We start from the raw sequence: 26,157 nt of genomic DNA on the forward strand, positions 1-26,157 counted from the left end.
TGTCAAGTTACTAACATTCTATTCATGATCAGTTTTAAAAGAAACTCTTTGAGGAACTGAGAGCAGTAAGTATTTCTGTTCTACAACAGTGAGATAAAACCATACCACACACACAAACTTCCAAAACAAACGCGATGGTAAAATGCTGCCTACCCTTAGCCCAAAAAGACTCCATTTTGATGCAACTTGAGAACTGACTGATGTTACATCAGGTTCCAAAGAAAGATTCAGAAAACATTTCAGTAGAAGCGCAAGCAGTTGATGTCGACAAATGAGTTGTTAAAGCAGAAACTAAAGAAATCTGTTTCTCCATATTTTTCAAACAAGGCACTTTCAGATAAACAAATGCAATCCAGGATTAACATAAATTAGTTTCAATCTCATATCAGCAATAGTGGGAAATGCTTGTGAAATCTGTATCAGTGCCTCAAAAGAAAAGGGCTTTGATTTCTCTTAAGAAGGAAGTATAGTTTGGATGTAGCAGGCAGACTTCTGTAAGGAACGTTCTTCACACAAATAGGAAAACTCTTCTGGGCTGTATCAAACTCCATTTGAAACTTTTTATCACATCATTAATTCTACAGACAACAGAGATTTTTCATTACTGTCATTCACTCTGGAGATAAGAGCATCACATAAATAGAACAGATACCCACAGAGAGACTTCTAGCCTATTTGTGTGACTGATCTCCCACATTCGCTTAAGCTCTATGATACAACAAACAGAATTTATGGCAGAGCTTGACATGACTTATTGAGAGGGCACCCAAATTGTAGGCTAACTAATACTTACAGGTGGCAAGGAAAACTGTCCAGTAACTTCAGGAGGCCTCATATTGAATGAGTCCTCTCCCAAACTCTCTGGTTCCCCTGATGGATAGGGAGGTGGTGGGTATGGAGGATACTCTTCCATATATACCTCCAATGGCAGTGAAGCTTCTAGGCTTGGTTCTTCCATTTTTGGCTGCGTGAGTTCATCACCATCTGATGCTCCCTCAGGTACAGTGTCCAAAGCTACGGAAGGAAGAACAGCTTCGCTCTGATCCGCTGGTGTGTTTTCTGCTTCCTCAGCAATGGCTGGCTCCGGCAGAGCAGATGTTTCTTTTTCCGATTCTGCACTTAGATAAGGATTTGGGATTTCTGCTGGGCTTTCAGGACTGGCAGCTGATGCTGTCTGTTTGGAGGGATGTGACGGAGCTGAGATAGTCTCCATTGCAGCTAGAGTGGTCCTCTGGTACAACAGCTTCTGAATATTGGGGCCATTAGGTCCTTCTGGCTCAGTAATGGAGCTACGTTTCTTCAGTGGTCTGGGTGCATTGGACAGCTTTTTCCGTAGTGCTTCGAGATCAGCATCACTCTGGTTGCGGTACGGATTGGATAAGAAAGGCAGCAATTTGGTTGGGCTAAGGGGACGGGGTATTCGCTCTGTTTCGTGATTCTCATGAGTGGAGGCTGTTGTTTCCATCTCAGGCTCCGGACTGCCTGGCTTGCCTTGGAGGTTCGAGTAGACATTCTCTGTCTGTGCCAGCTGATTCTGTACACCAGCTCCTGCCATCACAGGTTTGCCATACACTGTGGAGCAGTTCAGAGAGGGATAGGGAAAAACAAGTATGAATATTTGATCAACAAACCTAAAAAGAACACACAACCCAATTCACCTACCTAGGGCAAAGAAGCAGAATATGATCAACTGAACAGAATTAATCTGGTAACCAGGTTTATGGGCATTATTTTGCAAATGCATGACATATTCTGCTCTTTTTGTTACCACTGATATACAGCATGTAAGATCCATTTAAGATTCTCACAGCTGCACTAACATGCTTAATCCCCCTGAGAAGCAGCTTTGTACCCACAGACCAGGTAGAAAGTACATACACCTGAGGTTTACGAAGACAGAAGAGAGGTAGAGAGCCATAGGCTTACCACTTGGGAAGTGTGGTCCTCTGGTCTGCGCCCTTGTCAAAGCACTCTGCACTGCCTGCTGGAAGTTCTTCCCAGGAGTCTGCTGTTGTGTGTACATGCTATAAATTGAACTTGCAGCCACAGTTTGAGGCTTTCGAAATGGTGGGAGTGAGGTCTCTTTGGATGGCTGAGGGGTAAAAGGTCTCACAGCTGCTGCTGGGGGACTCTCCTGTTTGGAGGAGGGAAGAATTTGGTCCTGGCTAGAGGAAGGACCTGCAGGAGGTACAGAAATTCTTTGCTGTATCTGCTGAGGATGGGAAGGCTGCTGTGTCACTGGTTTTTGTTTGTTCCCCATAGTTACAATAGCCAAAGGCAGCTTCTGCAGGTTTCCATCCAGCTTAGTATCAGAAGGTTGGAGATGACTAGCTTGACCAAAGTAAGGCAAGTTTATCTGTTTTGGTTTAGTGGGGACAGGTGGTGGTACCTTTGTTACACTTTTATTGGCTGTCTGAAAGACACAAAATAAGTTAATTAAGATTAAACAGCAAAACATGTTTTAGGAGTTCTGCCCTGAAGGACCAAAGAGCCTCAAAGAATGACAGTATCTAGCACTTCTACTGTTGCTGCAATACTGTTTACAGCATCAGTGGAAACATGAAGAGACTTCTTGAAACATTTTATCATCACATTTGTTTATACTTTGAACTCATTCTCTTTAATTCTTTCTGTAGCAGCTATGTTTAAAACATCAAGCAATGGCAGAGCACAGTAATTCCTCTAGAGATAGCAGAGGCACTTAATAGCATCTGTAGGCAAGAAGCTTGTTTTCCAATTGAACACTTGTCATGCCCAGTTGTTCTATGTTACTTGACCACTACCTGATGAAATCGTGCCCTTATGCCAAGATTTAGGTGGGAAGTCTTGCTGCAATTAAACATCTGAAGCACACTGCTGCATTAAACAGTGAAACAAGTGTGTAAGTTATTTAAAAAAAAACAAAACATGCAAATGCCTTTGTGCATATAATCTTTGGGGGAAAAAATAAAAATTTATATATATACACACCAGTATAAGTAACACAGCCATTTTACATATTCAGTCAAAACGTAGATTTTCATTGCAGTGACTGTAGGGAACAATTTTGAGTTACCAACTGCTATTAAAGGCCTAAAAGACTTTTTTTTTTTTTTCCTTAGAAGTAGTCTTTCAAAAGAAGATCTAGGTACTTTTCAAAGAGCTTCCCAACAGCAATATTTGAAAAGCTGTGCAGTAATCCCTGTCAGATGGAATGCAGCAGCTCAAGTTTCCTGCATACCTGTGCTTCTCGCAGGAGATCTTCGCTGCTCTGGTTCTTTCTCAGTGTGCCAAGCCCAGCAGTCTGGTCCACAGAATCAAACATTGAGAATGGACGCACCTTCTTCTCTTTGTCTCGTAAAAAAGTGTCTCCTTCAGCTGTTGTTAGGGAGAGGGAAAGATTTTTAAAAGGGACAACACAACTGTAGGAATAAGAGTCCCGTTCTGTGCAATATTCAACGCAGTGTACGCAACGGATGATTTTTGTATCCATCCTACCCCTATGCTAAGGGCCCAAGGGCCTGCCAAATGCTGTATCTTGCAAATTGAACAGGAGCATGTATGAGGCCATTAGTATATACTTCACCACCTGAAACAAGGGGGTTTGTTTTGGGTTGGTTTGTGGTTGGTTTGGGTTTTTTGTGTGTATGTGTTTTGTTTGCTGGTTGTTTGGGGGTTTTTTAACATCCCTGCAACACCATACTAAAGCTTATATGGCAATATTTGCTGATTTTTTTCCCCCCCTGTGGTCCGAAATGAATTCTACATGTTTACTGAAGCATTCAGAACAGACATATATCGTTAACTACATTTTCCATATTTTAATATTAGCCAAGCTCATAAGAACACACCTTGTCCTTCACTAGTCACAATTCCTTTTCCTGAAGTCAAGGCTGATCCTTGACTAATATGATTGTCTGCATTTGAACTACTCCAGTCAATGGCAGATGGGGAAGGTTTTGCACTGGGGACCACAGAACCTAGGAGAGAACAAGTGAAATAACCAGTTTGGCTTAATCTATTACAGGTAGGTTTTTTGGTAAGAGTCAGATCTAGACAATCTACAAGTATCATACATGGGTTAACTACTATAAATCTTATCACTTTAGATTTTCACTCATTTGTTTGTTATAAAAAGAGAATGCAAAACCAAGCTCAGAAACAACTATCAAAGCAGCAGCAAAACTACTTGTCCTGGCACATCTGCACTTGCAGTGTTCAGACAAGAAACTTCTCTAGACTGCCTTATTTCCAGTTAGTAAGAAACCTTCCTTGGATATTTACAGTAAGTTAAAAGTGACAGGATGCTAAGAAGGGATAAGAAAAATATATTGTGCAAAGAAAAACATGATGCTTAAAAGCATAAATAGATTCTATCAGTGATATCCAAAACAGTAAAAAATCATCTGTATGTTCAACACGCATATGGGTACTGCATTAAAGCTGATCTTTACATTCACTGGGGCAGACATCCAGTCCGCTTCAAAAGTAACTAAGAAAATGCTTGCAACTTGCTGTTAGTTTAAATATTTCACCAAATTGTCTCTACTAAATTCTAAATTATCTAGTACAATAAGTGATATTAAATTCACATAGTAATGATAAGCAGCAGGAGAAAAGTTGCGTTCTGACAAAGTATCAGACACTATCTCTCCAGGAAAGCAGTCCTTTTGTCCAAATGCTGAAAATGTTTTAGTTCAAATAGCATACCACCACACATTCCTATAGAAAATATCACATTTTGCATGGACTAAAGCTAAATTTCACTCCAGCGGTTTTAGGATCTGCAAACCAGATAAAAATCAAACAGTTTCCCATTCTCCAGTACAGCAAGAGACACTTGAACTGGTTTTGTGCCATGGCTACTTTAAAAATATCTGCCGTAACTGGAGATGAAGGGAGGGAGATTTAAAAAAAGAAAAAAATTTAAAAAAACTATTCTGCAAGCTCAGTCTCCATTTTTTTTTTTCCTTTTGGGAAGATCACACTTTCTCTTCTCTCCCAGCTGAAAAGCAAGTCTTTTCCCAAGATAGCACAGAAGAGAGATTTGCCACTCTCCAGTTTCTCCAGACTTCTACTGTCACGGAGCTGAAAAGCATCTCATAGGAGAAAGCCACAGAGAGAAGCCAGGCAAATCTCCATTCACACTCCGAGCAGGATCACGTCAGGTGTTGGACTTCTGTTTCTCCATATCCCTATGCCACGAACTTGTCAGCAAGTTTATTGCTATTTCTGTGCTACAATCAACTGCCTCCTTTTCTTGTAATGTTGGTTAACCCTTTACATGTGTCATTTCCAAAATTCATGATCAGAAAACTTGGCTTTGCTAGTTTTTAAGTCCATGCACCAGGCTGTTACCATGTATGTTCTAAAATTCCCTTTAGAAGCTTAAACACTGTTGTATAGTTTTTAGGAGTATTTTAAAATAAGTAAATAGATCACTAGTTTACAGAAAAATCCTCCTACGTTCTGCACTGTATAACAACTCAAATTGCTCACTAAGAGGATTACTTAATTTATAACACATTGAATCGTATAACCTCAGTGCTTATAAAATATATTTACTGCTGCAGGAAGATTGCAAGTAGTAAGACTGACATCTCAAATAATACTTTGCTTAAAAAAAAAAGCAAGCTAGTAGATAAGAAATCAAAACATTTCTGGAGAAGAAATATTAATCGTAAGCTATTACCTGCAGGAGCTTTAGCTTGTGAACTGCTTCCAGCTCTCATGTTGGGCAGAGTTTGTGTTTTTAGCGGACCATCAGGTACCTGCAGAGCTTGTGTGCCATCTGAAAATGCTGGTTTCACCAAAAGTTCAGGTCTGGAAGCAATACGTGGCATAGTAGAGGACTGGATATAAGGACCTACTGCTGCCACTCGACTTGGAGCGGAAGCCACTGGCTGTGGTAAATTCCCATCTGAAGAAACCTTTGGGGGGGAAAAAAAAAAAAAAGAAGAAAGTTTAAAGTAAGTTATGCTGCAGTATCCATCCATTAGAGTTTGAAATAGAAGTCTAGAAGGATAAAACAAGTAGAAAATGATACTCCAATATTAAAAATGCTTTTTTAAAAAAGCTTTAAGCAATCTAAACCTGAGGTAGTAATAGCAAAAAAAAAAATCTAAAAAAATAATCCACGACAGCATAAGAAGAGTTCTTGTCCATAAAGAGTAAGTAGGTTAACACCAACGTACCATGAAAAATACTTTAATAATACAAGACTTCCACCACGTATGGATAAAAACAACAAGCCTAGCATCTGAACAGCCTTCCCCACAAGCAAGTTTTTACTTCAGACTGTATGGGCCACAAATTAATTTTTTTGTTGTTGTTGTTACTAAATATCCCACACTTACTGGTACATTCTCTTTCTGTTGCAGAGCTGCCTTTTTCTTCCACAGGCGCTCTCGCAGCTCATTAACACGCTTATCCATGACTGCCACCTCTGAGTTGCGCTTGTTCAAACACTCCCTCTGTTGCTGCAGCTTGGCATTCTGCTCCTGGTTCAGTTTGTTCCTCAACTGAATAAATTCACAAAGCAGGGGGGGAGGAGGAGAGGAAAACAACAAAAATCAAAACAAATTAACTTTCAGGATGGGGGACAGGAAACAGTTACAAAGAGAAAAGCCTTCTAAAAAGTCAAGTCCCACTGGCAAACTCCAATTATTTTCTCCGGAGAAAGCGTCGGTTAGCCTCCAAATTTTTCAGAAGAGAAAGGTATATACACTGCATGCTCCTTCCCGTTTACTTTGAACCCAGTACAACTAACCCTCCATCCTCAGCACGCAGGCAGCCACGCAGCTCTACCAGGAACAGGAGCAACTGGATTTCTTTCTGACAAGGTAAAAAACAACCCCACCAACTTCTAGCCCTTAGAGTTGTAGGTCACAAGCTGGCTTTCCGTTACCTGCAGTTCCTTGTACAGGCGGTCGAGCTCAGCTACAGCTGACTGGTTGTCATGGTAACCATCAATTCGGCCGTTCTTCAGCATCTCCAGTTGCCTGGTGAGTTCCTCTACCTTTGACACCGCCAGCACCAGCTCGCGCTGCTTTTGCTGGAACAGGCTGTTCATCTGTTCAATCTCCTCCACTGGAGAGGACGAGAGAGCACAATAGCTGCCCTGAGAAACAGCCGAGCGTGGGCTGCTTCCAAGGCGGTGGTTAAGGGGACAGAGAGCGCCCTGCCGGCCTCCAGAGCAGTGCTGCACACAGGCTGCAGCCAGCTGCCGCAAACTCACGGTCCCTGTCAAACAAGCTCTTCTTCCAAGCATTTGCAAAAGCAAACGCACTAGCAAGATTATGTAAATCTGGTCCACTTCAAGCACTAGCGAGGAGAGAAGAACAACTTTGTTTCTGTCCTTCAGAAAGTAAAAACACAAAACCACATTACTAGACTGAATTTCATCTTAGAAGTCTAAATTCATTTAATGCCGAATTCAGCAGGAAGACACTCACTCAACCACAAGGCGTATTTATGATGTTTAAAACTCCAAATTTAGGTTGTAGGAGCTCAATGACTGAACGCTCAAGCTGCTAGACTAACTAAAGACTCAGAGGGCTTTTTAGAGTCTATTACAAACGGCTGTCATCAGCTGCTCCCACTGTCAAAACTTTTGCATTATAGCACAAAGTTTAAGGAATCAGTAACAATTCAAGCAACTACCAAGACCAGACCTGCTGGGGAGGGTGCAAGGCAGCAGATACACATGCTCCAAGATCTTGTATTACTCTACCATCCTTCCATTCCTTTAAACTGCTGTTTATTTTGTGCATCAGAACCCAAACAGAAAATGCATTCTCCCCATAGAAACACACTTCTGCTTTATCTATGAAGCCCAATGCTTCCTAATAAAACAATATATTTATATTTTACCTTAATAAACCAATATATTTTCATTTGAGTCCAGCTGAAAATGACAAGTTCTGTACAATATGTATAAAGAGAGGATGAAAAGGTAGGCAGAAGAATGTGTTTGATATGAAGACTGAAATAAATATTTAATGTTGCATCAACATGCTGAACTGCAAGCACCCAACTAGTACTGTAGCAAGCCAGACAAGTCAGATTTCTGTAATTAAAAAGAAAATGCTCAGCCACTTCGGCCATTAAGTTACCTCTTGCTTAAGAGGCAACATGAGTATCAGGCCAAGCTTTGTTACAGGCCAAGAAGAAAATAATACTCTAAATGTGTGGACTATTAACATTGAGGATGGAAAAAGTTACTGTGGTACACAAAGGTATTCAAAGTAAGGAAGAAACCTACACTGTAATTAAAGAGCAGATATGATAGACTCAAAACACAGGGTGCCCTTATGGGATATTTTAAAATGTATTTTGTTCTAGGTCATTCAGGATTTTTCTTGGTAAATACAAGGTGTGAAATTGTCAAGATTAACATTTCCTGGAACACTGTAAATACATCCTCCAAATCACTGAAATCACCAGACATTTTAGAGTTCCAAGAACCACACTTCATGAAAAATCACAGGCTACTTTCCCCAAGCAGCAACTCACCTAATTTCCCATTGCTGAGTCTTTTTTGCTCCACATGGCCTTTCAGTGCTCTCACTTTCTTAAGTTTGGCTTCCTGATTCTCAGCAATTTCCTTTAATCGCTTCAGTTTTTCCTGTTCAGCAGCTTGCTGTTGCTGTCGCTGATCTTGCTGTTTCAGGAATTTCAGACGTTGTTCCTGCAGCCAAGACAAGGAAATTTTTTTTTTTTTATTTTTAAATGAACTTATGTTAAAGTACTGACAGAAACAGCCTCAAAAATTAAAAACAAATCACCACAGCAGCTTAAATCAGCTTTAGCCCAGTATCCTGACCTCCCAGAGTGTCAAGGGAAGTCTGAGAGAACAGAGCAAAGCTGTACTGATTCTGTCCCAATACAGTCCTCCAGGCACCACCATTCTGTAGTACAAGAACCTACTGAAACAGAGGTGGTATCCATATCTAACAGCCCTTGATAAATTCTTCTTCCATGAAATTGCTCAAAGCCCCTTGAAGCCTAAGAAACATCATGGAACATGACATTTGCCAGTTTCATTTAATCACTGCTTGGTTCTTGAGTTGCAAGAGCTAGTTATTACTTCCTCTCTACCTTCTCCACGCTGCTTGTACTTTACAGATCTCCATTATACGTCACACTTTAAACAACTGTAAGTCATGCTGGAGAATATTAGACATTCTTTACACAGAAGGTATTCCATAAATTAAATTATTGATCATTTTCATCGTACCTTGTACTTTTACTAGTTCTGCTAGAACCTCCTTGAGATGGGGGATCACTGCACACCAAAGCTCTGAATATTTATCATTTCCTATTAGTGATTACCACTATCGCAACACAGGATGATTCAAGACACAGGAGAACCTTCACAGTGACCTGGCCCCATTTATACAACAGATATCATCTCAGTGGAGAGGATCCTTTTGCCTCTCCAAGAGAATAAGAGTAAAATGGTGCGCTACCAGTCTCTATATACAGATGTCTATAGCTTAGACCTAAAAGAAACCACTAGATCACCTATAGAGACTTCCTTTAAATCACTGGCCATTACACATGGCTTCCAGTTCTGCAGATGATTGGTTGTTCCAGTGGTAGGAGAACTACTAAGACTCTCCTGAGTACCCACTAACAGCCAAGACTACCACTGCTTACTAACATTAGAACTCAATGCTTCCTCAAAAAAAACAAAAAAAAACCCAAAAAAACCCAAAAAGCAGTCATATTTAGAAAGAGATTTTTGTGCACTTTGAATAAAAAAGGAAGAGCAAAAAAGTGAGCTTGCCTTCCGGAGAAAACCAGGCAGCACCTACAGTGTATGAGCTAGTATAGAGTCAATCCTACGCAGGAAAATGTCAAAAAATAGATATTACAGCTCATGGCTAAGAAGAAAGTGCATTTTTCCCCCTCAGAATCTATTTTTAATGTTGCATCTGATTTCAGAAGGCAGGAAAGAGGCACTGGAAAGCCACTCTTTGAAAGAGCATCTAGAAAAGCAAGTTTGTTCCAGAGAGGCACATTAAATGAAGAATTCTCCTGGCAGGACACCCACAAGGCTACTCTTCTTCAAACCACAGGCAGCAGACACCTACCTGATGGGTAGCTATTCAGACTCAAACTTGTAATTTTTTTTTTTTTTTAAATCTTGTACAACTCCCTTTCCAGTAAATATGTAACATGTTCCTATTTCTGGTTTCATATATATAGTGACTACAGTGCTATTTACAAGACCAAGGTCTGTGACCATCACCTGTGAGTGAAACCGACAAAAGTTAAGACTTCTCTTTCATATTTAATACATCTCAGCTGGAACTAAAAAGAGGGAAACATTCTGCTGTGGCAAATTAATCAGGGCAGAATAGGTATTAACTGTGCTGCTAAACTTCAGGTGAGAACTCTAATCACTTGGTTAATTGACTGATTTCTTACATTTATAGCTGCACCTTCTTCATACTTGTTCTTATCATAAAAACAGTAATAAAGTTTCACGGGCTATTCTGATGGGCCATAGTACCACTTTGCAGGTGCTGCAGTACAATTAGAAAGCCATGGTTTGAAGCACTTGCCTGAGATATGATTATTGAAAGGCAAGGGAACTGAACAAGATGCTAAAAATAACAGGGGGGGATGGAAACTCAGATGATCTCAAAAGGAGAGGGAGACAAGGCTTCTGACAGAGGAAGAGTAGAAAGACAAGAGCCCCAGAGCAGCCACCTTCCCCAGTAAAGAACATTCTGAAATGCATGGGAACTCATCCACCCAGACAGCTGAGCACTCTTCAGGATGGGCTCACATTCAACAATTCTTTGCCAAAAGCAGTGGTTTCCGTTGTGTTTTCAAGAGTGGTGTGCACAAACAACACTTAGGTCAAATATGAAACCTATGCCACCATTCTGCAGATGCATTCAGAGTATTTTTTCCCCCTAAACGATTCAGAAGCACCCTGTGTGCTTTCGTTAGCTTTTCTGTTATTGTTCAGCAAGCGTTTTATAAATCACTCTCCTAGTTACTTTTAACACATACATGCCATCTTTTCCAGACATCTGCCCCAGGAAAGAAGGCACATTGAACTCTATCAGGAGACAGCAAGTTATCATTACAGGACAGCGTTATACCCAGAGACAAAAGCATTGTTCAGTGATCAAACTGGTGAATGGCTGGTCACCACAAGGAGCACAAATAGGGCTGGCAGAACCACCAGGATGAATGACAATATATTAATTTTATGTGCTCTACCCTTTTAGTAAGCTATACAGTCACTTCTATCACTGGCATTATTTTAATGTTTTACTACTGGATATTTGCATAAGTTGACTTTCAAATTTAAAAAGAGGCAGCCAAAGAAAGGGAGCCCTCTGTTTATGTGGGGTGAAAAAACAACCCAAATACCCAACCCTCCCTCCACCTCATGTGACGCTTACTATCTTTATTCCTGGTTGTAAACAACCTCATTCCAAACTCACTTTGTTAGCCAGCATTTGCTGTTGAGCCTCAATTTGTTGCTGCTGGCGTGATGCCATTTCCTGAAGTTCAGCCAGTGTCATATCCATCCTTGGAGCAGAGACCTGTCAAAGAAAATCCAAAGCTTGCTAAGTCTAGAATTTAATTCAACTAGTGTGCAACTCAATAGAACTACTGCAGAAAAGTATGATAAAGATCTTTAAAAAACAACTGAGCATCCCATAAAATTATAAGAAACGGCATATTTCCATGGTAAAAGAATAAAGAGTTGTAAGCTCATCCACACACGTAGCCCAATCCAGCAACACATGTAAGCTGACATCTCTTAAAACATTAATATTTCTAGCAAAATCCCAGCAGCATTTTAAAAAGGCATTTCAGAGCCCTTTGTAATTAAGCTCAGCATGAATCAGCTTTGACTGACTGAGCCCAGAATGCTCAGCACGTGGCAGGATGGATCTGTGGTCGTAGGTGTCACTGCAATTCAAAGCACTTCAACGTAAGTTGAAGAAAATGGAAAGTTTAAATATAGCAGGGGAGAAAAGCCCACCAGTCTCAAAGATAGCACTATCATTACATTACTGATCTGTTCATGTTTCCTCAATTTAGATTTTATCTTATATCCATAATTATACTTTCTGAAGCAAGAATAAGTGACAGACAATGGATTCAATGCTGAAACACTAACTGGTCTCAACTTGAAATCTGGAACTAGGGATCTCTGACACAAAACTGAATGTAAAAAAATCAATGCATTGAAGGAAAATGAGAGAAAAAAATTCGTAAGAGTAGAGAAGGAAAAGTATGCTGAATTTGCTGCTCTAAGATCACCTATACAAGCATAGATATAGCAGCCAACAGATCTCAGAGACATCTTAAAAACTGACAGCAAGGGTGTGTGTTGGTTTTGCGTGGCAAGGTTTTGGTAGCGGGGGGGCTACAGGGGTGGCTTCTGTGAGAAGCTGCTAGAAGCTTCCCCTGTGTCTGACAGAGCCAATGCCAGCCGGCTCCAAGATGGACCCGCCGCTGGCCAAGGCCAAGCCAATCAGCGCCTCTGTGGTAACATATTTAAGAAAGAGAAAAACAGTTAGAGAGCGCTTTTGCAGCCAGAGAGAGGAGTGAGAAGATGTAAGAAACTCTGCAGACACCAAGGTCAGTGCAGAAGGAGGGGGAGGAGGTGCTCCAGGCACCGGAGCAAGATTCCCCTGCAGCCCGTGGTGAAGACCATGGTGAAGCAGGCTGTCCCCCTGCAGCCCATGGAGGGAGGATGACGGGGTGTAGCGATTCCACCTGCAGCCCATGGAGGACCCCACACTGGAGCAGGTGGAGACACCTGAAGGAGGCTGTGGCCCCGTGGGAAGCCCGCGCTGGAGCAAGCTCCTGGCAGGACCTGTGGCCCCGTGGAGAGAGGAGCCCACGCCAGAGCAGGTTTGCTGACAGGACTTGTGACCCCGTGGGGGACCCACGCTGGAGCAGTTTGCTCCTGAAGGTCTGCACCCCGTGGAGGAGACTCACGTTGGAGAAGTTTGTGAAGGACTGTCTCCCGTGAGAGGGACCCCACGCTGGAGCGGGGGAACAATGAGTCCTCCCCCTGAGGATGAAGAAGCGGCAGAAACACCGTGTGATGAACTGACCGTAACCCCCACTCCCCGTCCCCCTGTGCCGCTGAGGGGGGGCGGAGGTTGAAGCCGGGAGTCAAGTTGAGCCCGGGAAGATGGGAGGGGTGGGGGGAGGTGTTTTTAAGATTTGGTTTTATTTCTCATTCCTCTACTCTGTTTTGCTTAGTAATAAATAAGATGAATTCCCTCTCTAAGTTCGGTCTGTTTTGCTCGTGATGATAATTAGAGAATGATCTCTCCCTGTCCTTATCTCGACCCGTAAGTTTTTTTTTCCATTGTACCTTTTCTCCCCTGTCTAATGAAAGAGGGGAGTGATAGAGTGGCTCTGGTGGGCACCTGGCCCTCAGCCAGGGTCAACCCACCACAGGGTGATAATTGCTAGAGGTTTTGTGTCTATTTTAGAGCAGTCATTAGCAATCTCTCCAAAACAGTCCCTTAGTTTCCAGGGTAGGATTTGCACCAGTATCTCAAAAGAAGGGTAGCCTCCATTTTCACTGTACTGGCCATTGCATCAAGAACTTACTCCATTTTCTATTCTTCGATCACCAGGGACTTTCACACCATTTCTTTTTAAGGCTGGATCTTGAGACCTTTGTCCAGTCCCTAGACAGAAATACAGGAATAGTCAAAGACAGTGAGGTATTTTAGGATTTTCTGTATCCCTTTAGATATAGCATTCAATACAAAAGAGGAAACAGTACAATCATTTTGGTTTAAAATCTGAGCACCTGTTCTTCCCATGTGCTTACCACTCAGATAAACTTAACTGATGGCATAAGATGTTTTATGAAGAGGTTGCTGTTCGATGTCAACATTTATTTAAAAATACAGGACTATTTAAAAACAGACAAACAAAAAAAAGCTTAAGGAAAAGTACACTATTTCAACATTTCTCCCACCATCAACAAGCAGCTGGCCCCTAGTAAGTCTGCATTACAGATGCATAGTCACAAAAATGTGTTCCCCTCTTCAAGTGACAAAAATAACTGGTAGTTCACATTTGGACCAGTGTCTTAAAACCAGCATCTGGTGTGCCTTCATCAACTGTCTCACAGAGAACATGAATAACAATAGTTAAAGGTTAGTCACCTATCACAAAAGATGCACCATTTAATCTACAGCCGATTATTTGCACATAAAGTTTAAAAGCACAAATTTTTTTCTTTCTGGCAGTCATTGTGACAGTAAAGATGCTACCTAACTAGAATCCTACTTTAACATTTCCATCAAGTTACATACAAATGGTCTTCAGATGCCAACTACCAAGCTCTCTCATTTCCCTGTAGGACATGCATCTACTACAGGATGAAGCCATCTCTGTTAGCTTCTTGCCCATTTGATAACTATTTCAAGACTGTATTCCTGCAAAACTAACTGTATTCAAGACTGTATTCCTGCTCCTAACTATTCATTTGCTCTTCCTCAAATACATTGCTTAGCAATGGCATTTTATTGGCCACGGCAATAATCCTAATAGCATGAACACCCTGGACTTGAAAAATTACATCCTGTCAACTACACTGCACGGTAAGATCCTTACTAGATAGAAATGACACAGCTTTAACTTTTCATGTACTCATTCTATCTTCATTATACATTTCAAACATCAAGATACGTTTAGCCATTTTCAAATATGCTGAGTACAATGCCACTTAACACAAATGCAGTATTTCCAACACTGAGGAAGATTATCAAGGATGAAAACAAAGAGGGGAGGAAGAAGAATCCAGTAGACTGATTTGAAGGTAAAAGTCTTAAGGATTCTACTGAATATTTTAACATCGGATGCACAGAAAAACCTTGAAAAGCAGAAAGTTATTTTCTTCATAGGTTTCACATTTAGATTTACAATGCGTTGATATTACGTTCTCAGAGAACTTGACTAGGCAGTTCATTTAACGCTATTCCTGAAACTAAGAAGAATGTGTAAGATTGTAGGAGAAATATCAAAAGAACTCTTTCGTCAAGTATGCTAAGTTTATCACTCTGGTAAAGTATTATCCAGGTGAAACATCCTAAGTCCAAATAATAAATTACATTACTGGACAACAGTTTGGTTACTAGATTTGAAAGAAGAGACTACCTGGATGCCCTTGGATGCTTTGGTGAGGACCAGCTCTAGAAAACCTGCAGAAATTTCAATTTGTATTTAACATCCCAGACCTCAAAAGGGAGGATGGAGTTTTTACTAAATCAAACAAGTTTTCTGTTACTAGCATTCTCTATTCATAAGAAAATAGCAGTTAGACCAAAAAGGGCTGCAACACCATACTGATTACCAACATTAATAACATACACGAGCTGTTTCCTTAACCTTGAGGAATGAAATGAAACTTAGACAAACGGACAAGCAGAGATCAATACCTACCTGCTTCCCGGCAGGGAGAGCGTTCATGCCGAAGAAAGAAACGAACCTCACTTCTCTGCATCCCAAAGCGCTGCAAAATATCCAGCATCCGTTCATTATCGGCTATGGGACGTTCTGAAAAGGAAAAAAGCCAGTTGACTATTACATCCCCATGTAGCTTGGGCACATACCAAATCAAAAGAAAAATATCTGTCCATCGTCTTTCACTTGAACACCTCTTATTACACCTAACCCTTGCCCTCACCCAAGGCATTTCTGCCTTTCCCTTAGGAAGGCACCGTACCACTCCTTGCTCCTGAAACAAAACCAACACCTCTGAAAAGCAGATACAGCCCTTTAAAAGCCTGTCCCTGAAGGGAGAAGCTGAGGCACCGTCACAGCCCAAGGGGAAGCAAACAGGAAATTTAGAGCATTCAGCTCTGGCGCCTTCATTTTGTATTTGCAAATCATCTTACACGCTCACCACCACAGGAAATGTGCTGGCATACTTTTTGCTCCACTTCTGTGGTACTTCAGACAAACTTATTTCTCAGTCCTTCCCACCCACTCCTCAAGGGCACCTCTGCCCTGACTCCTACAGGGAGTCATTTCCTTCCTATTCCAACAAGAATTAAGAGAGATGCAAAGACAAACTCTCAGAGAAGAGAAATTCTTCTCTTACTGCTTCCTAAGGACTGCAATCAAATGCTGGATTGCAGCCCTTGCGTTCAAGCTCAGGCAGAAACACTCAATACCCTGAAGAGTCTCCTAGGCAGTACCCAACAGGCCTGATCCTCAGCAAGCCATCACAGCTCCTGTCACTTCAAGCGTTCTCCTATAGCTCCTGTCGCCATAGATCTGGTTCACTCTCTCAGACAGCAAATTTCATGAAGTTCACATTACGCGTGTTTTGAAAGCCCCACTTCTGATAAAGCTGGAAGAGTTGAAGTATTCTGGATTCATGGCTCAAAGGAAAAGAGATCAGACAGTGAAAACTGACTCTAATAAGAACTTGCGTTTTTCTTTCAGACAGTTAAGATGAAGTTTCTTTAAAAGTTACAGGCACAAGTTCCACTGAATTTCCTTTCCTGCTTTTGTTCCAAAGTTCAGGATTCAGTCACATCTCTAATTTTTAAGCCTTACTTACTGCCTTTTGATATTACAAAAACCCAGTGGGAGCCTACATCTACCGCCTTCATTTACCAGTACTCCTCCCTTTCTGTACTACTGTTCTTCCAAAATTTACACACTTCATAGCTAGGTATTCAGAGACAGAATATAATTAGAATGACTTATTGGCCTCTAAGTCTTTCCATAAAAGCAATTTCTTTGTTTACTCTAGACATTTTACCATACATTTTTATGCCTGTTTGAAAAGCGATGGCAACTACGTGACCAATATATACTAGGAGTCAACTTTACTGTCATAGTATCTTATGACAACATCTGAGACTCATGATCAGGTTGGATCCATTTGTGCTGGATGCCAGACACACAGAAAATATTGTTCATCGCCTAAGAAATAAGACAAGCAGATTATGATTGAAATTAAATATCACCACTTTTGCACCAGTTTTGTTTTTCCTGACATTGCTTTTGTCAGTTGTTTCCTTTCATTATTTAAGCAAGGGGAGGAAAAGGGGGAAGAAAAAAAAAAAAAGAAAGAAATCAGAGATTAGTTCATTCCTATTCAAAGGAGTCTTTCAAAGTCACTATCTTAATATGGAATAATCATTTCAGAGGGAAAAATGATGGTGTTGAGTATAAATGTTTTCAGTTTCATAAGAAGAGGACCTACTAACATGTTTTCAGCGTGTGAAAAGCTCTTTTCAACATAAAAGCATTTCTTTAAATGAAAATGCTGCAGCTGTGCTCAAGCAATCTAGGAAGGAAAATTTCTGGAGTCACTGTCAAAAGAGATTAGCTTTACAGAATAAGCAAGTAGGTCACTGTTACAGAAAAAGCAGTCTCTTGGCGGTTACTTGTCTAGACAGCTAAAAAAGCTCTTCATCTGCTAAACCTTAATTCAAGAAAAAAAGACAAAACAAAAAAACAACAGTACTGCTGTCAGATTTCCATCTTAAAGAATATACAGCAGGCTTATGAAACAGATTTCTAGCAGCTCAGCAATACTTAAACTGAAACTCTACAATCAAGGGAGATGCCCTTTACACAAGGATTCTGTCAATACCACTCAGTGACTTCAAAGGAGAGTCAAAGAGTTTTTCAAATACCAAACAAAAGTATATTTGGAAAGCTCAAGAAGAAAGGACAAACAATCAGACTTCATTTTTTTTATTCCCTATCCATCTCATGAAGAAAAAAAAAAAAATCTTTATCCATGCACACACCTTTTGTTTGCTTCCCACAGCGGCCAAGGTAGTCACCTAACAGAATTCTGACAATAATAGGAAGATCAAGAAAGTTTGCCCCAATACTCGTCAAATTTCAATCAAAACTGGGAGGACTGGGAAAGTCGTAAACTTGCCCACTTCAGGGAGCGGAGTGCCTCAAGTGTGCTTGCAGCAATCTTCCAAAGTGCGCTTAATAAGGTCTGACAACAGAAGCGAAAATTCCTGAGCAAGCATCAGAAACAGAGGCAAGCGACCCAAGAAGGATCTCCGTAATTGAAGTCTGAGAAGTCATTTTCCAACATGAATTTTTTGTTTCTACCCCAGAAGGCTAGCTGCCTTCCACTACATTTGTTTTAAAATAAAGTTTAATTTGTTTAGTGTAAAAGGCAAACAAAATAGAAGTCATGGTATATCTTGGCAAAACAAGATAACAAACTTTGCTGACATCTAAAATGAGATTAGGTAAAAACTAAGAGTATTTCTCTCCCTCATCACTCCCTCCCCCAAATCCAAGATATACATGAAAACATATCTTGTGAATGGTTGCTGCTGGATGTTATGTGGATGCTTAAGAAAGGATATATTTTATTTGAAACAACATGCACGTACTTCATCCAGTACTCAAGTCTTTCAATGTTACATGATTTGAGACCACGGCATTTGTTGTTACCCAAGTACAATTTGAAACTGTATAAAGTTTTACACACACACATCCCAGTGTTTGCATACAGAAGTAAATAATTAGTAAATATGACAGGATCAGTGAAAGGAGCAAGAATAATTTGGTTTATAAAACAATTGCCAAGGTTTTTCAATGTATAAATGGATGATTTTTTTTTTGGTCTTATGACAATAGCTGTGCAAATAACATTTAGATACCTGTTCTTGCGGTATCTCATGTCATCTTTGCAAAGACTAATCTCAGAAAAAATTCTCTGCTTCACTTTATGTTTCTGTATCCAGATTATTTGTTTACATCTGCTTGAGTAGCAGAGAGGCTGACAACTTGATTTTACAAATAAACCTCCATGCATTATATGGTCCCATTCACCCAGAAGTTTACTTTTCAGCTTAACAAAACCATTTGGACATGAAGTACTGGAAGACTTCACTTGCCTCTCGGTACAGGTGCTCTCCCTTGATTGCAGGACAATCTCGCTGCCCTTTCTAGCATACTCTACATCAACGTCTCAAAAGCCAATCAAGAATCCAGGTTCAAGAAACACAAGGAGAGGAGCTGCCCACTCTAGCAGGGCTCCAACTGTGGTAATGACACAAAAACCCTGTCCCTCACCATCACAACCTGTGCTCTTTAACATGGCATGGGGCTAAGGCTAACTATGAATTCAGTGGTTTTACCTAAACCTTTATTTTACTGTAGATTTTGGTATTGTGTTGCTTTAGACAGAGTTGAACAAGGATAAAAACATTTTCCTAAAAGATCTCTTTTCATGCTGGATCGGTGATTTTATTTTACTATTATTTATAAAGAAAAGATGCTTTCTTTTCTAAGTAGTAGTAAAAAAAAAAACCCTGTTGCATTTTTTAAGCTTAGAAATATCAGGAACATTACATCCCTGTCAGAAGTGGCTAAAAATCGAGACAACTCGATTATTAAACAAACATCTAGCTCACCAAAGATTTCTTTGATCAGGTGTGAGCCTGAGCCAACAGTAGAGGAAGATAGGAACATAAGTCCTTATCTGATTCTTTTATAATTTTATTGAAGCATGTCAAAAAAGTTGGATAAATATCATTATTTTTCATGACTGAAAATCCTGTGATTCATTTATTCTACGTCTCTGGATGGTTACCAGTATCAAATGAGTATTATGGAAACAGGAGATAGTCAAGAGCCCTTTCCCATTTAAGCCATGAAAAGTTAACCATGCTTTAGCTTTTGATTTGTTTGTTGACATGTTCTCCAGTTCCAGTGGAGCACCGCAAGCTAGGGAGATTTGAACTTCCAAGACAAAAATCAGCAAGAACATAGAAGAAAAAAAGCCACAACCAATCACATACATAAAACCCTCTTCCACAGGCTTAAGAGGACCGAGGCCAGTCAAAAGTAGTTTCTACATCCTCCCTCTCACCCACCACACACCTTCTTTAGAGCACTCGACATCAGGTAACAAGTACTACTTCTGGTAACACTCCTTCCCTTCCAAACTCAGTTAACACGATCGGGAACAATGAAGATGTCATGAGAAAAAGTAAGTTTCCCTTTGCCACTACAAGTGAAAATGGCTATGGAGCTGAAGAAATTATTCTGACTGGGTCACAGAACTACGGATACTTACTACTTCAAAAACCCCACACAAGCCACTGGGATCCCATTGCGGGAAGAAGAAGGAAGAGCAAACAACTCCCTCACACCCTTCAGACTCGTTTGAGTAAGAAAATGGCTGCATACACACCAGAACCTCTGCATGTTTGAGTTCCCTTCTTTCACTTTTAACTCACTTTTGCACGTGAGCACCTTCCTGTATATGCATTATCATACAGCAGGTCTGATCAAAAGATTAACAAAACTGTATGGCAGAAATCCTCTGGGACAGGACCACATCTGCCAGGTCTGCATGCTACCTTATCAGAGGCAGCAAATGCCCAGTAATTCACAAAGTGCAAGCCTAACCTACCTGAGCCACACCACACTTCAGCCAGGTGGCACTCACTCTCACCAGGCTCCTTGCACAGCTCCACCACATCTCTGCAGGTTGTTTCGGGGGTGACCGGCACCTCAGTGAAGTGCTGCTCATTGTTACTGAGGTACACTGTCAGAAACATCTGGAAAAGACAAAGGCAACAGCACATGATTACTTTATAATACAAAGCCAGACTGCACATCAGAGTCACAACCCTCTCATTAAATGCATTATTTTCAACATAATAGTATCATTCGTTATCAACTACTGTGCATACTGAATTTCAAAACAAAACCAATTTTTCTTTAAGATACAAGCAAGTGAAACACTACGGAAGTAATTCCCTGCTCAACCAAATTACATCACTGGAGGATTGTTTAGTTTAAAAATCTGGACCTACTGCTCTGTCCTTCTCTCAAGGTGATGTGTCAGAACTCCTCCTACTTTATAATACGTGTATACTGCACCCATTTGACGCAACAGGAGAAACAGTCATCTGGAGTTCACAAATATTTTTTATTGTGAAAAACAATGGCAATTACATCTGTTAAAAGTAAGACCAGAGCTTACTACATAGGCAGTGAAGTGGAAACATAATTTGCGTTCCCATAACATTTCATCAGAAGGTTTCTTAGAAACACAAATCGACTTGCTAAACCCTTAGTCCCTGCCTGAATGTAAGGTTCCCCCCAAACGCCATTCACAGGAAAGCAAGGATATTTTACTTGGCTTCCTCTTCACAGCTGTAGAAGGATGCTTGATCTTTGCTTATTATTCTGTATAAACACACCACGCAGCTAGGAGTTATTCTTGCTCATGTCTTTCCTGCCACAACTAGAAAATGAGAGTGTTAAAAATTAGTGGCCTTGATAGAAAATATTGATGATTTCTGCCTCTGAACACCACCTCGCTGTATGCTATTAATATTAAACTGCTATCAAAGATTAGCTGCTAGCTAAAAATTAATGTCAATTCTCTTCTGAGACCTATTCTCAACTTCAGTATCAACTGGCTGCTAGTTGCATGACTTCCAGCAACACAAAAATCTGTCAAATGTCTCCAGAAAGCATTTAGTCCTACACTAAGCATTTCAAGCAATAGAAACCTTATCAATAGGCTACACAGTTCAGTCTCTTTCATACAGCTGGGAAAGCTGTTTTTGCAGGAAAAGACACAAATCCTTGCCTGTCCTCATTTTTAGAGTGTAAAAGGGGTATACATCCTTATGAACAACAGTTCAAAGGTCAAAAAAAAACCCCAAAACAACCATAGTCCAAATCAAACAAGGCAAGAAAGAGTTACAAATATCCTTCTAAACAAAACAACAACAAAAAACCCCACCCAAACATTACCACACACATTACTTCTGTGATTTGGGGTGAATACTCTGGAATCAGTATTTTTGATGCCACCACAAAGTGAAATTTTGCCCCATCTTCCTCACAGTTTTAGGAGCCCCCGTTTGGGGATTCTCCCAGAATACAACCGTGCACACACATGTACTCCATGTCTCCAAAGCCCTTCCAGGGCTCTTTTGAGTGCCAAGATCCCCTCCACCCCTACGAGAGAAGCTGCCTTTATCCTTTTAAAAAACTTCTACCAGAACACTCCACACTCTGCACATCTTGTTATACAAAGTATAATAATTTTTCCTACTTGTGCCAGTATAAACACTTGCAAATAGTATTTTGGGCACTGGGACTGCACCAGATTTAGCACCAAGAGCACGCAGAGTTTCTGATCTCCGGGAAATTATCAGAAAGTTTGGTCTTGAGGAGCTTGGCAAAACCAAAGACCTTCTACAAATATTCACAGAGTGGAAAAATTCTACTGAAAGGGCTCCAAACTGCCTGTAATCCTCAGGAAACCATTCAGATCCCCCGAACATTTCCTTGTTTTTTTCTTTTTTCCCATAATTTGACAAACACTTGGAGCTTGTAAGGAGAAGAATTAGGAGAAAGAATGTGGGAAATACAAAAGTGGCAACAAAATTCCAGTTACTGACCAACAGAAGCCAGTGAATCCCGTGGAGAGCAGGCAGGCAGATGGAGTGGGATACGCGGCGCTTGAGGATTTTAGCTTGGATCAGGGCTGCTGCTCACTCCACAGTTCCACTCTTGGAGGGGAGCATCCCGCCTGCCAGCTGGGGTCACAGCTGCTCGCCCACAAGCATCAGGGAATTTGTTTTAAGGCTGTTCCCTCCCTGGTATGCTTTGTGTGGGCCCAAGCTGCGTGGCAGCCAGTCAGGTAGGATCAGCTTACCACATAGGTTTGTATGGTGAAGACCATAGGGCGCAACCACTGTGCTGTTTATAGCATAACGCACTGAAGTGCTGACCTAAATTAAGAGGCAAAGCTTTCCAAGCAGGAACTCTGATACTCAGCTTTAATCTCTCTCATTGAACATGCTATCGTTTAGATGTAGTGTTTCTAGAGGAGGCCGACAGTAAGGGATGCCACGTGCAACCAGGTAAGAATACCACTTAGTCACAAAAATCAGCGCAGAAAAATATAAAATAAAAAAAGAGGCTCCCAAATAGCTTTACAGCAGTGTTATATAGGTATGTAAAACACATCAACACTTCATGTTTAATGCTGTACAACTCTGTATTCAGAACAACACTAATTCGCACAGGCTGTGTATCTGCAGTAACATTTGTTAGTTTTAAAAGATGAGATCACAGATGGGAATTAAGAGAAAATTATAAAAACCACGGCATTATACACAAAAGCAGACCTAATTTGACCCTAGCAGGGCTGTTCACTCTTCAGTGTGCCTGTTTATATCCAGTTGTTAATCTTTAGGATTTACCAATACACACAACTACGCTGGAAGGATCACGAGTTGCCATTTCTATCCACAATGCCCAGGATAATTACTAATACATTAAGCCAAGAGCACCCAAACTTGGCGTGTGGAGGCCATTTCTGAGACCTAGTAGTGCCTGCATTACCTCTATCCCTCATATTCTAGGAACTGGGGGAAAAAAGAAAGCAACCAAACTGTGCAAATTCCCTAAAAACATACCTCTAAGTCTTAAAGAGTCTAAAGCAACTACAAGGCTACAAAATTGATGTGACCTTCACAGTTACCTCATGCCATTTTCCCTTCAGCTCCAGGGACAACACTGAGATGATTCAGAAGTCCTCTAAGTAGTTGTGTCCCTCCTCCCCCATCCAAATGGCCGTCACATTTATCACCTTGCAGAGGAGAGGCAAAGAGCTAGCCCCATCTGCTCCACTGCCTGCATATCTATGGGGTCTCCTGGAGTAGCCGGCTCCTGCCTGGCCATGTCCGAGCCTAGGGCAAGCACTGAGCAGAGTATCCGTCACAGAGATGCATCTCTCCCCAGAGAACGCTGGAAAATGTAAAGCTGGCACGAACCAAAAGCCTGCTGTGGCTTCTCGGCACTGCTCGTAACCCTTGGTGGCTGCTGTGGCTTGCACCACCTCGCACTGGGATGCCAAGAAATCATCCTTCCCCTGAGAACAGTTACATGCAACATTTACTAACCACCCTACCAGCTAGTTTATATTGTTGTTTGAATGCTGTACAGCAGCAAAAAACAGAGGAAACAAGAAGACTCTCACAACACCTTGTTCTTAAGTTTGAAATCTGTAGATTGCACCAAGCTAGAGCGTAACGTGGTCTTTTGCTCCTCCCTGAAACCAAAGATATTAAGACAGTTATATATATAGGCACCTAGGAATTCAGACAGAAGGGAAAGAAAAAACAACATGCAAAAAAATTCAGTTTTGAGCTAGGCATAAATGAAAGACTTGATTAAAAAAAAAAGGAGGAAGACAAATCTCAGACCTTGCACTTCTTTTAAAGATTGCATCTAGGCACATACTGAAATATCTGACAATTCCATGTAGGCTTGAATCATTTTTTTCCTCTCAAACTTTTAAAGATTGAGTTTTAGGAATGACCAGTATACAGGCTGAGCACTTTTAAACAGGAGTCAGGTACCTAACTAAGTTCTAAACTAAAGATTTCCCCCTCATTCCCCATCCCATTCCCAAGACGTGCTCACTGTTTATAGGTACTGAAAAGCTTTAAAATGTAAAAAGCATTCCAGTATTGTGACACACTTGCAAGAAACTAGGGATGTGTCGTGTACCTACTGAAGCAGTTCCTTTTTTTTAAAAAAAAAAAAAAAAATCACATCACAGATTTCAGCTGACTCTGCTACATCTTAGAAAATAAAAGTTTGCAGTTATGGAACCACCAAATGAGGCAGTTCGATCGGATGCACCAAGGGCATCCAAGGGATGACCAAGGACACAAGCTACAGCAAGAGATAGTTTTTGCAAGGAATGATTGCTACATATTGCTACTGAACAGCAAAGTAGAGTACCGAACATAAGGGAGGACTTCATGTCTCAAAAAAAGCTTAAGACACAAATTTAAGAAAATCCAAATTGGTATGAATTACAACTTCGAGTCCTCTCATGAAATATATCATTTTGTTCCAACCCATGTTATTTATGCATCACCTCCAACTACAGCCACTAAGTCTGGCCTGTAACACGCCCAGGAACAGGAAGACAATGGAGCAAGAAAAGCAACCAAACAGGACAGTGGAAGGCATCAATTAAAGCAAGTCACACCCCACTTGATAATCCTCCAACTCTCTTCTGCACATCAATCCCAAATAGCCTTACATCTGCCCACAAATCTGACCCATTTGTTAAGCTCATCAACAGGATCATTTCATACAATTGCACTGATATTAAATATGACATAACAGGTCTCAACATCTGCAAATAAGTTTTCAACTGAAAGTAAAATATTTAAGAATGGCTAGCTCTACAGAAGTGCTAGGCTATGACCACACTACATTTTTGGCTCCTGCTTTGTTGTATTAAATAAATAAATAAATAAAACCCAGCTTCCAAACCTGTTTGGAATACAAACCTGGGGAAACACGTGCCTTACAATTTACATCCATTCATCACTTCATATCAAAGACCTCATATCAATCTTCTCCTGAGATGAGAAGACCTCAATTATTGATTAAAAGAGGGGAGAAATAGAAATGCAGTTTACTTTTCAGCTTTGATGGTGTTTCTGTAAGGATCAGACTTCTCTTACTCCTTACTTATTATAAAAGTGATATCATACATCTTAGGTATTTAAAAACTGATAAACTGGACATTTTCTAATTAATATACTAATAATATTCAATTATTCAGGGGAAAATTCCATTATTGTGCATGATGCAAATTAAAATACAAGGACTTCAATTCCTGAAACTACCTCAGTTTAAAGGATGAACATACTTTCCCCTCCCCCCAACAGTTTCTAGTGAAATACCTAATTCAAATCATAAAATTTCAACAGCAGATAACAAGCCTCCAGGGCAAAACTCAGTCCCTTATAAAGTATTATAATCAGGTAGAGAATTTATTAAAAAACCCCCCAACCCTAACTTCACCCTGGTTTTCACTCTTCACCCAATTCCTACTTTATGCAGTCTTCCTGCGCAGCATGTAACATACACTACAAACTGTGGCATCTATTCGCATAGTGTTTTTCATCTTCAAAGCATCTTACGACCAGGAAGTCGTGACACAAGCAAGCAGTTTCCTACTTTACAGGCAGGGAAACTGAGGCTTACAACAAGGCAATGACAGAGACAAGAACATTATTTGGTAGCCAAACAAGCATACTGCCTCTGGTAATCCTGATTTATTTCATTACCTTGCATTAGAGCCAATAATATAATTCTGTAATGCATTCC

The 26,157-nt window shown here is 40.7% G+C and overlaps 1 protein-coding gene across 2 annotated transcripts in view; it reads right to left on the reverse strand.

Annotated features, from left to right (window-relative positions):
* TP53BP2 (tumor protein p53 binding protein 2) overlaps nucleotides 1-26,157 on the reverse strand; it is a 50,647-nt gene that overhangs the window by 9,882 nt on the left and 14,608 nt on the right. For both annotated transcript variants that reach the window (XM_075749334.1, XM_075749335.1), the window contains exons 2-13: nucleotides 20,405-20,552; nucleotides 15,433-15,546; nucleotides 13,588-13,667; nucleotides 11,448-11,549; nucleotides 8,494-8,668; nucleotides 6,887-7,068; nucleotides 6,336-6,500; nucleotides 5,672-5,909; nucleotides 3,831-3,959; nucleotides 3,221-3,357; nucleotides 1,927-2,413; nucleotides 794-1,572 (exon numbers count right to left, since the gene is read on the reverse strand). In XM_075749334.1, the coding sequence (XP_075605449.1) occupies nucleotides 794-1,572; nucleotides 1,927-2,413; nucleotides 3,221-3,357; nucleotides 3,831-3,959; nucleotides 5,672-5,909; nucleotides 6,336-6,500; nucleotides 6,887-7,068; nucleotides 8,494-8,668; nucleotides 11,448-11,549; nucleotides 13,588-13,667; nucleotides 15,433-15,546; nucleotides 20,405-20,552 (2,736 nt within the window). The remainder of the gene's footprint in view (nucleotides 1-793; nucleotides 1,573-1,926; nucleotides 2,414-3,220; nucleotides 3,358-3,830; nucleotides 3,960-5,671; nucleotides 5,910-6,335; nucleotides 6,501-6,886; nucleotides 7,069-8,493; nucleotides 8,669-11,447; nucleotides 11,550-13,587; nucleotides 13,668-15,432; nucleotides 15,547-20,404; nucleotides 20,553-26,157) is intronic.

Source organism: Balearica regulorum, chromosome 3, assembly GCF_011004875.1.
Source record: "Balearica regulorum gibbericeps isolate bBalReg1 chromosome 3, bBalReg1.pri, whole genome shotgun sequence".
NCBI lineage: Eukaryota > Metazoa > Chordata > Aves > Gruiformes > Gruidae > Balearica > Balearica regulorum.